At 40.9% G+C, this 13,844-nt stretch overlaps 1 protein-coding gene across 2 annotated transcripts in view; it reads right to left on the bottom strand.

The window, feature by feature from the left end:
* reep1 (receptor accessory protein 1) overlaps positions 1-13,844 on the bottom strand; it is a 45,739-nt gene that overhangs the window by 16,855 nt on the left and 15,040 nt on the right. The window contains exons 3-7 of one of the 2 annotated variants that reach the window (XM_061895184.1): positions 12,472-12,548; positions 10,445-10,565; positions 10,021-10,134; positions 7,518-7,689; positions 1-89 (exon numbers count right to left, since the gene is read on the bottom strand). In XM_061895184.1, the coding sequence (XP_061751168.1) occupies positions 1-89; positions 7,518-7,689; positions 10,021-10,134; positions 10,445-10,565; positions 12,472-12,548 (573 nt within the window). Of the gene's footprint in view, positions 198-7,517; positions 7,690-10,020; positions 10,135-10,444; positions 10,566-12,471; positions 12,549-13,844 lie in introns of both variants that reach the window. The other variant, XM_061895183.1, reaches the window with a different exon arrangement.

The following is a 13,844-nucleotide window of genomic DNA, read 5'->3' on the forward strand; positions in this document are numbered from 1 at the left end:
CTCCGGAGCTTTTCTTTTCATCAACATGAGCTGTGGTGAGTCTTGAGCCTGATGCGCCTCACTCGCTCCCTCCTCTGGCTGCTGCGGAGCTGGAGGAGTGGGAGCGGGTGGGCAGTGCAAGGAGAGATCGGGTGTCAGCAACTCCTTTGGCTTGTCTAATCCCAACACCTCATATTCAGTCATGTCAAAATCCTGTCCTGCACCACATAAAGTGGGAATGGAAGACACCAGAAATCAGTGACATTGTCCAAGAGACAAATATTGACACTATTATTTGTCCTCTGAGAGGCTAGATGGAAAACTGTCAAAAGGTTATAGAGTCATTTATGTGCTTGCTCTTTATCTACTCTTGCTGTATTTGTGTTTACTTGGCGTCTCTCGTCTTGCAAACGCACATTGTGACCTTCAGCTTTCGAAAAGTGTTATAAATACATTTTATGGACATACTTAAAATAGAGTCTTATAAACAGCAACTATGGACATCTTCATGTGTAAAATTTGCAAGCAGTCTACAAAATGTTGCTTAGAAATCTCCCTCTGGCCACTACATTAAGTGGCGCAAATAATATAATAATAAATAACTTTTTTTTAAATGTTTTAATATCCACAGAAATACATGGTTGTAGAAAGCTACAATGTACTCCACAGGGGATGATCCAACTGCTTATGATATCCCCTGGGGTACATTAACTGCAGTGGTGTGCCGTCAGGGCCAGCGAGGCCTTCTCTGCTGGCCTAACATAATCAGAAATCATGATCATACCTAAAGATAAAAGTATTTTTTAATTTACTTTCCCTAAATATCTAAAAGTATTCATATTCTCTGCATGTCATATTATGCTCCTTCCAGTGCTGTTGTTTTTAGTTTTAGTTTGTATCCAATCAGAATTCAGCTAGCTTATGTTGCCATGCTGTACCAAATCTGCCCAGAGCCTTCAGTATTAACAATGCGGGTGTAAGTAAATGGACACATACAGTTGATAGATAATTGGGATAGCCAATCAGATCATGAGTTGTTGTCAGTAAGGCCTTCTAGCTGGCCTCACGTTAAATGTGACGTTTACGTGTCCTGTAATTGGATACTCACCGGGACCGTTAGCGGATGAATTTGAGAACACAGAGTTGAGAGACAGTTGCGATAGCCAATCAGATCACTACCTGTTGACAGTAACCTATCTAGGTAACCTGATGTTAACGAGACTGTGATTGGATACTCACTTTTCATTCCAAAGTGAGTATCCATTCAAAAGTTGCAATTTAGCAGGAAGCAGGAAGTGTTGCGCCGGGCTAGCAGAAAAATCACCAATACTCAAATTTTTAACCCTCAAAAAAGGAGAACAAAATGTTGCTTAGGTGGCAAATATATATTCGCAAGGCCCCTTTCAAGAAGGATATTTAATGAGAAACTACATATTGTGAGACGATGTCGGCGAACTCCGTAAGCAAGCTCAGCTGTCCCGGCGATAAATTGGGGAAATGCCCGCCATTTCCACTCGAATCAACCGACTACGAGCGTTACCACTGGCTTATACGGCGTAAAATGGCTTCTACAAATTGTGAGTTCAAATATTTTATTTCTTTATTTTTTCACGATTAATATGCTGTGGCAACTTGTCCAGGGTGTACCCCGCCTTCCGCCCGATTGTAGCTGAGATAGGCGCCAGCGCCCCCCGCGACCCCGAAAGGGAATAAGCGGTAGAAAATGGATGGAAAATGGATAATATATTTTTTGCAATTTTAATTTTGACAGTACCACATATGATATGTTTTAGTTGCTGATGCGGGTTTGTTGATTTTTAAATGCGCCAGAGATTAACCCGTTTTGTACAATGTTGATGTGGGGATTCAATGACCAGTAGTGCGTGTATGTGTTCCCATATAGTATTTCTCCAGCAATTGTCATGTGGTGACATAAATGATGGTATTTTGAGAGGTAATCATTGAAGTCGGAGATCACTGAAGGCCTAGGTGGGAAACGCACGGCACACCACTGATTAAATGTAATAGAGTGTACTGTATGTGAATACAAATTAAACGGCGTGACTACATTGGTGTCTGAACACTTGTAGTTGTATGCAGTGCGCTTGAACGCCGCCTGCACAAAGCAGGGGAAACAGGGCTTGCTGATGCTGCAGACACGAAGAAAGGAAAAAGGCGCTAAGTTGTTTATTGTTCTGTGAGTGACTGTGCGTTATATGGACGTATAAGTAACTTTAATGATTATGTTGAGCGTTAAGATGTGTTTGTTCCTAAAGATTTCATTCATATTGTGTGCTAAATGTGCACCATAGTGGTTGGAATCACTGGTTTATGTTGCAGCTGCCCTAAATGAACAGCGTTGGTCATTTATGCTTTCGTAACTATTAACATACAGTTACAGTTAATATCACAGTGCTGTAACTGAATTATATAGCTAATTATATTACATTTTTGTTATTTAGGTTACATTTCTGAACAGAAAAAAATATTTGACGTAGTTGATTATTTGCTAAATAATTTCTGGCTTCTCTCATTACTATATTGTTAATACATAATAATAATGTTAGTATTGTTATAATTATACAGATATAAATACATTTATAGTTCAACTAATAAATATACTAATAATTATGTTACAATGTTATATATATATATATATATATATATATATATATACACACACACACACACACACACACACACACACACACACACACACACAGTCAACATGCCTTCTGGACACAACAATAGGAACACACAAACATAATTTTGCATATAATTTGAGAGAAAATTATTTCATAATTTTTATATAAATTGAAAGAAGAAATATTATTTTCAGGCCATTTTGAGATCTCAGGTACTGTTTATAACAATAAAACTGATACAAACAAAAAAAACACAGACACGCACGCACACACAACTCAATGGAGTTGACTATACTACTACTACTAGTGTTTTACTACTACGCAGTTAACTGTAAACACAATAATAATCAAATTACTAAATCAATACCTCTGTAAACAGTGTATTTTTGTAATCATTGCTGATGTATTAGAGCTTATTTTTATGAGAAATTATGTTGTGTCCATTGAATGTATTACACACTGCAGTATTTTGTGACTATCCTTTTTACTGAATGATTAATCTTTGAATTATTTGAAAGTTGTCAACAGCAAGCCCGAAACTTCAGCAGTGACTGTTTGAAATATTGGGTGCGCTTACATTTAAATATCTTATTTTAGAAGGCGAAAATAAATAAAGAAAGAAATAAGATTAAAAAAAATAGAACAGCGTAGAAAACAACAAATAAGAGTCTTCCATGATGTGGAGTGAGGAACAAATCCCCCCAGCTACATGTGAGCAACATCATCGGACAAAACAGGAAAGCGGGCCTGGGGGTTAGAGGGACATAATCAGGGCGGGGGGCACTCAGGAAGGCAGACCAAACATCTGTGGCTTTTACTTAGTCTGAGCAATAAATCCATATGGATTTGAACTTTCACACACTGGAGAAATTATTATTTCATCCAGTCTAGAGTTTTATGGTAAGTTATGTAATTGTAACATAAAGGGAAAAAAAACATTAAACAAATGTTTTAATCCGTGTATGATTATGGATATTAAGTATTTCATCCCAATGCAAAAAGTGTTTCTTTTAGCTGGTCACCAAGTTTGCATATTTTAGTATTTCCATACATTCATTGATTTGTGGCATCCTGCACTAGATAAATTTGAACCGCGGTAGAAAGATGTGTCAATCTTTTCTATTTATTTGTTTCTAGATGTATCACTACAGTATCTGCTTGCCTTCACTCACAAACACATTATAATACGGCTTGTAGTTTAGACTCCAAAGAGTAGATGACATTGTTGCTCATCCACATGTTCAGAGGTACATTAGTTTGCTGAAGGATGAGTCCTATCAAATAATAAACATCACAACATATAAGTGAAGTGAATTATATTTATATAGCGCTTTTTCTCAAGTGACTCAAAGCGCTTTACATAGTGACACCCAATATCTAAGTTACATTTAAACCAGTGTGGGTGGCACTGGGAGCAGGTGGGTAAAGTGTCTTGCCCAAGGACACAACGGCAGTAACTAGGATGGCACAAGTGGGAATCGAACCTGCAACCCTCAAGTTGCTGGCACGGCCGCTCTACCAACCGAGCTATGCTGCCCCTATAGATATATACATATATTTTTGTGTTTACATTTATTGACTAAATATGCGCTAAAATGCTTTCAACTTTTATTCAGAATCCAGTTTCCATTTCTTCTCATTCATTGTGGTAGCATCAATGTGCATTAAACAGTGTTGAAACGGTGCGTCCATTGACTTCAATGGGAGTCAAAATTACAGCCAAACTAGACAGCCATTGAATAAATGCTTGGCTTTGTCCCGCCCTTTGGACGCTCAGCGTCTCTGGAGGTGAATGTAAAGTTAGGTTAGGTGATTGGATGATCTGCCTGAGGCTGAACCCTTTTCGATGACAGCAAAATGAGCGAATCAGTGATCTTAAAGTAAAACAATGTCAGAGCTTTTTTCAAGTTTCAATTCGTTGTTTCATGTTGATATGGTTAATTTTACAATTGTTTGTCATATCTGGCATCTTTATATCTTTTATCTGTTATTTGAGACTGCACTCCTACTTAGGAAGTAGCAGAAAATGACAAGGACAGTTCAGCTAGTTGCTGTTTTTTTACTTTGTTATTAAATACAAAGAGGATCCATCATCTCCTTGATTTTGTTTATCTGTTATGCAGTACTGTATAGAGCTTTATATTATGTTCAAAGGGTACACAATTTTACCTTGTTGAGGCTGCAACCCATTATTAATATTTACTTTCTTTCTTACGGCAAAATTAGCTTCAATATGTGACCCTTTCTATTTAGGAACCCTGTTCAAGAACCGATTAAGTTTTTAAATAGACATTCAAACCGTATCTTTAAAATCAGGGCACACTTAAATGGAGCCTAAGACACAAAAGGGTGAGTGCTGTAAGGCACATGCACACAAACCAACACCTGCAAGACACACATTTCATGTTCTGTTGTTAAATAAGATTAAAAAACATGAGATAACATTTCTAATGACACAAATGAAAACGCTCAGTTTTACACACGTGCACACACACACTGGGTTTTGCATCATGGCCAATGATTTCAATTAGAAAATGCACAAACCCCTATGCCGTAAGACAAAAACACTGTCTCAGGATGCGTTTTGGTCAGCTCTTCTTTACAGATTCTCTGCAAATCCTTAAGGTTTTGAGGCTGTCGCTTGGCAACCTGACATTTCTACAGGATTAAGGTCTGAAGATTGGCAAGAGGCCGCACCAGTATCTGAATGTGTTTCTTTATGAGCCACTACTTTGTTGCCTTGTCAGTATTTTTTTTAGACATTGTCAAACTGGAAGAACCATCAACCAAATATCTTCAATACTCTGGCTAAGACCTTGTCTATTAAAGGCCTACTGAAACCCACTACTACCGACCACAGTCTGATAGTTTATATATCGATGATGAAATATCAACATAGCAACACATGCCAATACGGCCGGTTTAGTTTACTAAATTGCAATTTTAAATTTCCCGCGAGGTATCCTGTTGAAAACGTTGCGGAATGATGACGCGTATGACGACGCATGCGCATGATGTCACCGGTGGTAGCGGACATGTTCTCCCAGCACCGATAACGGCTAAAAGTAGTCTGTTTTTATCGCATAACTACACAGTATTCTGGAAATCTGTGTTGCTGAATCTTTTGCAATTTGTTCAATTAATAATGGAGACTAAAAAGAAGAAAGATGTTGGTGGAAAGCGGTGTATTGCAGCCGGCTGTAGCAACACAAACACAGCCGGTGTTTCTTTGTTTGTTGTGAAGCTTTAATATGGAACAGAGCGGTCAAGCGGACATGGTTCTCTACCACAAGTCAACCGGCAGGTTTCGGGGAGAAAATTGTGGTAATAAGTCGGCTCTTACCATAAACATGAGCGGAGCTTGTGTCGTTCCTCCTGCAGCTGTCAAAGAGGCAGCTGCGACTTTCTTGCCTCCTCCGTGGCTTCCCTCAGAGACACTGGCGGTCACCACACCCCTCCGACTTTCAGGTACGACTATATAATCTCACTAAAACACTAGTAGCACAATAAGCAGATAAGGGATTTTCCAGAATTATCCTTGTAAATGCGTCTAATAACATCTGAATCGCTCCCACTGCCCTCGTCTTTTTTTTTTCTTCTAGTCCTTCACTCTCATTATCCTCATCCTCCACAAATCTTTCATCCTTGCTCAAATTAATGGGGAAATTGTCGCTTTCCCGGTCCAAATCGCTCTAGCTGCTTGTGGCCATGATTGTAAACAATGTGAGGATTTGAGGAGCTCTACAACCGGTGACGTCACGCGCACATTGTCTGCTACTTCCGGTACAGGCAAGGCTTTTCATTAGTGACCAAAAGTTGCAAACTTTATCGTCGATGTTCTCTACTAAATCCTTTCAGCAAAAATATGGCAATATCGCAAAATGATCAAGTATGACACATAGAATGGACCTGCTATCACCGTTTGAATAAGAAAATCTCATTTCAGTAGGCCTTTAAGCCGATAAGTCCTTAAACGAATAACTATTTAGCCTAAACTCTGTGTCGGCCACACTAACCTATTCTTTATGGTTCTCCTTTTTGGGAATTTTTATGGGTAAGTGCGCTGTCTATTTTTTGAATCTCCGGCTCCTGGACTCATTGATCGTTTACAAACTGAGTTCGGGGAGGAAGTGACGTCAGAAAGACTGCGCCCCACACAGGAAGTGAAGTCAGAAAGAATGCGCCACAGCAGCTTCATAACAACATGTTTCCACTTAGAGATAAACACTAGAAAGATGGAGGCGAGTCATCCAGACATAGCCATGTTTCTCCTTCTTCTACATGTACAGGCGCTTGTAGAAACCACACATGAATACCTTAAGAGAAGGAAACGCGCAATTGCAGTTATTTCGGATACAACACATCTCAGATGGCAACATAGCAATGTTGAGCAACATTATGCTTTATGGATATGACCGTGAAATGGCCAGGCAGCGTGCATGATGAAAACAATCTAAATTACCATCTTGTGTGCATCTCTACAATGCTTATATGCCGGGTGAGAATACACTTCAGGGCCCGCCCGCGGACAGAGTCGCGAGGTGGTCTCAAACGATGGCATTGTATGTGTGTGGACAGGGATAAGGTTAGATGGGATATATCCTGTATAACCGTGGCCGTCTGAGTGTTGAAACAGCCTAAGGCCCTATTCATCTGCCTCCATATTGGACCGAAAAGATTCAGCTCTTTTCTGCATCCATGCATCCAAACATACAAATAGCATCAAATGTATTAATTAAATTACAATTTTAATCATTTGGTGTGAATTTTGCGTTAATAATCTGCCTCTGTTAAAATGATTCTAGCATAAAAAACTGTTCATGCAAGGGGATAAACTTACAAAAACTGCAGGATAAATCAATATTTCCTGCAAGGTTGAAACTGTATATTCACCTTTGTTGGAGCTTTCAGACTTGCTGCGCATCATGGTGCGGGTCCGGTGCTGGGCTGCTGTTGTGGCCCTTGGCTGCGTAGACTCAGAGCTGGGGGTGTCCTGGTCCGACTGGTAAGAAGACAGATCTTGCATGCTGAAACTCCTCAACCGGTCTGACAGAACTCCTTGACCCTGGGGCAGAAAATATTAAGTAAACAAGATGGCATCCGCTAATCATTTGTCATAGTGGGTACACTACTTAAGGCTACTGCAGCTTCTATTTTAAGCATTTATGTGAGCATACTTTTACTGAGTTTTCTCTTATGGTCAACCTCAAATTTTCTGCAATGAATAGGGGGAAATGTGAGTGTGAGTATTGTCTGTCTGTGTTGGCTTTACGATAAGGTGGCGACTTGTCCAGGGCGTACACCTCCTTCTGCCAGAATGCGGCTGAGATAGGTTCCAGCACTCCCTGCATCTCCAAAAGGGACAAGTTGTAGAAAATGGATGGATGGAATGGGGGGAAATCCACCAGTTTTAAAAAAAAAACACTATCCTGCATGACGACATGAGAGCTTAACAAAATATTAACGGCAAAAATGTTTTGCTTCTTTTTTTTTCTGTGAAAATAACCACAAAAAGTAAGAAGAGGAGCACAAATGTGATGGTAACCTACTAACCAAACATACCTAATGTGTCCTGGCAGCTCAGTACAATATTGATGTTGCTGCCAACAGTAACACTAAAAGAACAAAGCTGTGTTTAATCTTTGTGAAGAATAAGCGTTCATTACTTTACGCATGACTCTAAAATAAGATATTATCGTATGGTTCATTATTAACAGCACTTCTTTTTAAACTTGTATGACTTATGAATGTTCAAATGTTACCAAGGGCCAGATCTACTAAAGGCCTGCGTGTGTATTAGACACATGCAAACTTGATAGCGCACTTAAAGCTGATCGACTAAGCTTTTGCGCAGAGGATGATGCATCTCTTAAATGAGTCAAATGATAGGCAAAATCTGTTTACCGTGCCTGTCTTCATGAATATGCAGAATATATGCTGAAAAATAGAGTGCAAACAATACTGAAGAGATACAAGTATAATAATTTAGCGCTGGCAATGTGATTAATGAAAGGTTTTGTGACTACTATTTTTGCGACTATATTTAGCAAGTTCTTTAATCTGGCACAGTTAGGGACAAACGGTTGTAAGAAAGAAGCCAAAGACAACGAATCATGTGGCCAACCTCTGTGTCTGTCAAAATATTTTGTTTGTCAGAAATAAATGGAAAAATAGACATATCGTCTATTCAGCAATACATTTTTAAAATGTTATAGCTGCTACATGACTTCAGGCACTGGTTAAAACAAATTCAATTGATATGTTTTGGTGGGGTATATTTTGGCCATAGTGTTTTTTTATATATCTCATATATGAAAAAACTTCTAGAAACATGTATTTTCATGTATTCTTTAATGCATCTTGGATTATTCCAAGTGCACCATCGCAACACCGGTGCTTCCCAAAGCGCACCTTTCAGCGTGCTAAAAAAAAAGGTCCTGTTGTCCAAATCTCACGACTACAATATATCACCCTGAAAAGGTGTTGTATGCTGCGTATTGTACAACATAGCAAAACAGCACATATTGGACCTTTGGAGCATATGATGTCATACATTTGGAGGGAAATTAGTGTTTACTTGGACAGACTGTAGTACATGCAAAATCCTCCTTTAAATACAGCGGTCTGCATCACGCTTGCACTTGTTATCAATTGTCTTAGCAAATCACACGCAACACGCCTGCTAATAGTACTCATAATTTTATAGTTTGCACACACTGTTTAGCACGTGATAGTTTGGATCTTAGTAGATCAGGTGCTGAATGTCAAGTGAATTTTTATCTGTAGTTTTATTTCCTACAGGGATGATTCTTTCATTCGTTTTCTATCTGCATGTTGCACATAACAACACAATCAAATAAAATATTGTTCTATTGCATGACCATACACCTACTCAGTGGCTTAGTGGTTAGAGTGTCCGCTTTGAGACCGGTAGGTTGTGAGTTCAAATCCCGGCTGAGTCATACCAAAGACTATAAAAATGGGACCCATTGCCTCCCTGCTTGGCACTCAGCATCAAGGGTTGGAATTGGAGGTTAAATCATCATAAATGATTCCGTGGCGCGGCACTGCTGCTGCCCACTGCTCCCCTCACTTCCCAGGGAGTGATCAAGGGGATGGGTCAAATGCAGAGGACAAATTTCACCACATGGTGTGTGTGTGACAATCATTGGTACTTTTTTACCTTTAGTATTCTTAAAGTGTGCAACCTACAACAGCAACAATTTCCACATCCACATTGGACATGCATAATTGGGCAATTTTTTTTAACATTTGTAATTTTGACAACAAAATAAACCACATAGAAATGTCCATGTAGATGACGATAGCTCTCAGGGGGATATTAGCTGCTGGGGTACAAGTACAAGGACAAAAAAATGTCCCGATTCGGCAGTACCTTTGCTGCAGCCATGACTGCAGCCGTGGCGGCAACATTCAGCCCTTTTCTCCCATAATGCACCAGCGTGTCGTAGCTTTTGTCCTTAGCTTGGCAGATGTAGTCATCAATATCCTGTGAAAGGCCACAAAACAAAAAGCACATTGTGTGTCTTTGCGTGACTGCTTCTTTCATGCGCTGCTACGGTAGCGCACTGGAGTACTTCTTGATTGAGTCATGTCTCAACACACGCTAACTTTAGTTTTTTAGCACACAAATCATAACATATACAACACATTTAAATAGGTGAATTAGCACAAATGGGCTTTTGTTCCCTGGGTAGCTGAGAATGCTGTTGGGGTGGACGGACAGCACAAATTACAAGACCGATGCTTTGCTTGGACTACAATAGATAAGTCACCAAAAAAAAAGTCGTATTTTTCACCTTTTCTTTAGAGGAAAGGGTAGGATGGACAAACTTCCTGTAGAGTACGCTGGAGCCTTTAGTGTAGGGGGACAGTAACCACACCACAAAGGCTATCTTCAGTTCATAGTAGAAAGGAATCCTGGAATGATGTGATGACACACACACACACACACACACACACACACACACACACACACACACACACACACACACACAGACACACACACACACACAGTCAACGTGCCTTCTGGACACAACAATAGGAACACCATCCTACACACACCAAAACAGTCAACTAAACAGTAGATGGTATGATAATATCTCATAAAAGGGATTATAGTACACCCTTCACATTGCAGTAGCTATTTTTATTACAGTATATATTCTCAGGGAACAGTGCTATAAAACAAAATATATGAAAGTAGTCAGTGAACAGCTTGTATAAAAATATAGATTTTAGGGGTGTCCCAATACACCTTTTTAACTTCCGATGCAATACCGATATTGGGGCTTTGAGTACTGACCGACACCGATATTAACTTGATACGATATCGCCACAAGTCACACATTCTTCTTTATTTTGTAGAGTGGAATGTTAATACATTTTTAATTAAGTGAAACTACTCAAAGAACAATGCTGTGTATGGAACAACAACTTATATGCCCCTGAAGTGGAGTGTCTTCTTTATTTTGTAGTGTGGAATGTTAATACATTTTTAATTAAGTGAAACTACTCAAAGAACAATGCTGTGTATGGAACAACAACTTATATGCCCCTGAAGTGGAGTGCTAATTTGTTTTTGGCGACACCAAGTAGTCCCAGTAATTAATAAAGTAAAGATCATCCATCCTTTTTCTACCGCTTATTCCCTTTTGGGGTCGCGGGGGTCGCTGGCGCCTATCTCAGCTACAATCGGGCGGAAGGCGGGATACACCCTGGACAAGTCGCCACCTCATCGCAGGGCCAACACAGATAGACAGACAACATTGACACTCACATTCAAACACTAGGGCCAATTTTAGTGTTGCCAATCAACCTATCCCCAGGTGCATGTCTTTGGAAGTGGGAGGAAGCCGCAGTACCCGGAGGGAACCCACGCATTCACGGGGAGAACATGCAAGCTCCACACAGAAAGATCCCGAGCCTGGATTTGAACCCAGAACTCACAATACGAAAGTAAAGATAATGACACAGTAAATTGAATGATGCGGACGCGTTTGTTACTGAATACTTTTAATACGCTTCTGCCTTGGAGACTTTGTATCTGTTAGTAATATGCAACTATAAATATTTGATACTTGTTTATATTGACAAATGTGTTGTTTTAGACTGCAATATTGTTAAATTAAGGACACCCATTACGTATGTCAACATTGTGTGCTATTGTGTGCTTACATGTTGTGTAGCTGCTAGCTCCCCCCACCCTAACAGGCAACCGGTGCAATGGATGCCGAGTGGATATAGTTAATGTGAGAGTCCAGTCCATAGTGGGGCCAGCAGGGATCATCTTGAATGTAAACAAAACGTATCTCTAATGCAGAGAGGAGTGGTCCACCCCTGGTCCCAACTTTTAACAGCTAGTGCCTCATCTGTGGTCACCTGATAACCTTTCAACACAGGAGCTAGTATCCGAGTAGCCTAAAGCCTGCCATGTTTACTTTTTGTAAAAGACTTCACTAAAACAAAAAGAAAGACCAACATTGTGTGTTTATTGGAGGACATTTAGATGTTCACTGACTGTTCAGCTTTTGCACAAGTAAACACGCTGCAGGACTGCTTGTATCGGATCTTACATTGGACACTTCAGATGCACGCCGATATTAGGCGATACTTGTTTTTTTGCTGACATCGGTCCGATATCAATAATGGATCGTGACACCCCAAATAGATGTACTGTCCATTTAAAATAAGTTAACACATTATTGTCCAGATACCTGGCAACACACCAATATAAATGTTGAGTGTTCAATAAAACATGACTGTGGTAAAAGATGACCATGGTAGAAAATGTATTTTTATTTATACGCCAAAAGACCATACTTACCAACAAAGAAACATATCCGTGAACACTTCCACAGCCGTATATAGGGCAAATATAATCCAGTACATCATCCATTTCACCTATAAAAAAAAACAGTTAGGAAACATTTACACATATACTGAACAAAACACAAGACTGTTGTTTTTGCTTCAATTTTTCACGAGTTGAAAGCAAAGACCTAAAACTTTTACTACATACACAAATTCCTCTGAAGTATTGTTCACAAATCTGTATAAATCTGTGTTAGTGAGCATGTCCTCTTTTACCTAAAATAATGCATTCCACCTCACAGGTATGGCAAAGCAAGATGCGGGGGGGGATTATAAACTGTGCAGGGGATTTCTTGTGCAGTGCGATCTTATTTTTCAACACCAGCCCTCACGCTATTCCTCTGTTGGGGCTAAGATCGCCTTCATTTTCGCCCTGCTCACTGGACCTGCTCTAAAGTGGGCTACGGCCTCCGTGGACAGGGCCGTGGGATTGAGCTCGAACTACGTATTCATATCCGTATTCGACCACCCCAAGGATGGGAGGGACGCCACAGGACGTCTTCACTCCATCGAGCAGGGACTTCGCTCTGTGGCGGCCTACACCATGGAGTTCCGGACCCCGGTGGCGGACAGCGGCTGGAATTACCGGGCGCTCCAGAGTGCGTTACGTTGGGGGCTCTCCGAGGAAATTAAGAATGGACTACTGAGGGACAGACCCACATCCTGCAGGGGTCTCATCGAACCTGCACTCATGTTTGACCAGAGACTGTCTGAACGGGCGGCTGAGCGCGCTCAGGGAGCCGCGAAGATCAGTTCCACGGCTCAACTCCTACCCACCTATGAGCCCCCAGCCGCTCCACTCCAGCCTCCACCCACCATGATGACTACTCCGGAACCTATGCAGCTGGGAGGGACTCGGCTGACCGTTGAGAAGAGGGAGAGGAGGTACAGGCAGCGCCTCTGTCTCTACTGTGGTCGAGCCGGACATATCCTCCACTATTGTCCGGCGAAACCAAAAGACCCGGCTCACCAGCTGAGGGGATCCTGGTGAGCCATACGTCTTACCCCCAAGATGAGGAGAACCCAGACTTCCTATTACCCGCTACACTAGCATGGGGCTCCAGGACCATCCAAGTGGTAGTTTATTTGGACTCAGGCGCCGACGAGAGTCTGATGGACTTCGAATTCGCCCGGCAGATGGGCGTTCCTTTGGTCCACTTGGACAAGACTCTTCCTGCCCAAGCCCTGGATGGGCGACCTTTGGGACCCATCAAATATCGCACGGAGTCCATTTCCATGACCATTTCAGGGAACCACATCGAGACCATCAGTTTTGGGGTTTTGGAATCACCTGTCGCCCCACTGGTCCTGGGTAGGTCTTGGCTC

This window comes from Nerophis ophidion, linkage group LG03 (assembly GCF_033978795.1).
Source record: "Nerophis ophidion isolate RoL-2023_Sa linkage group LG03, RoL_Noph_v1.0, whole genome shotgun sequence".
NCBI lineage: Eukaryota > Metazoa > Chordata > Actinopteri > Syngnathiformes > Syngnathidae > Nerophis > Nerophis ophidion.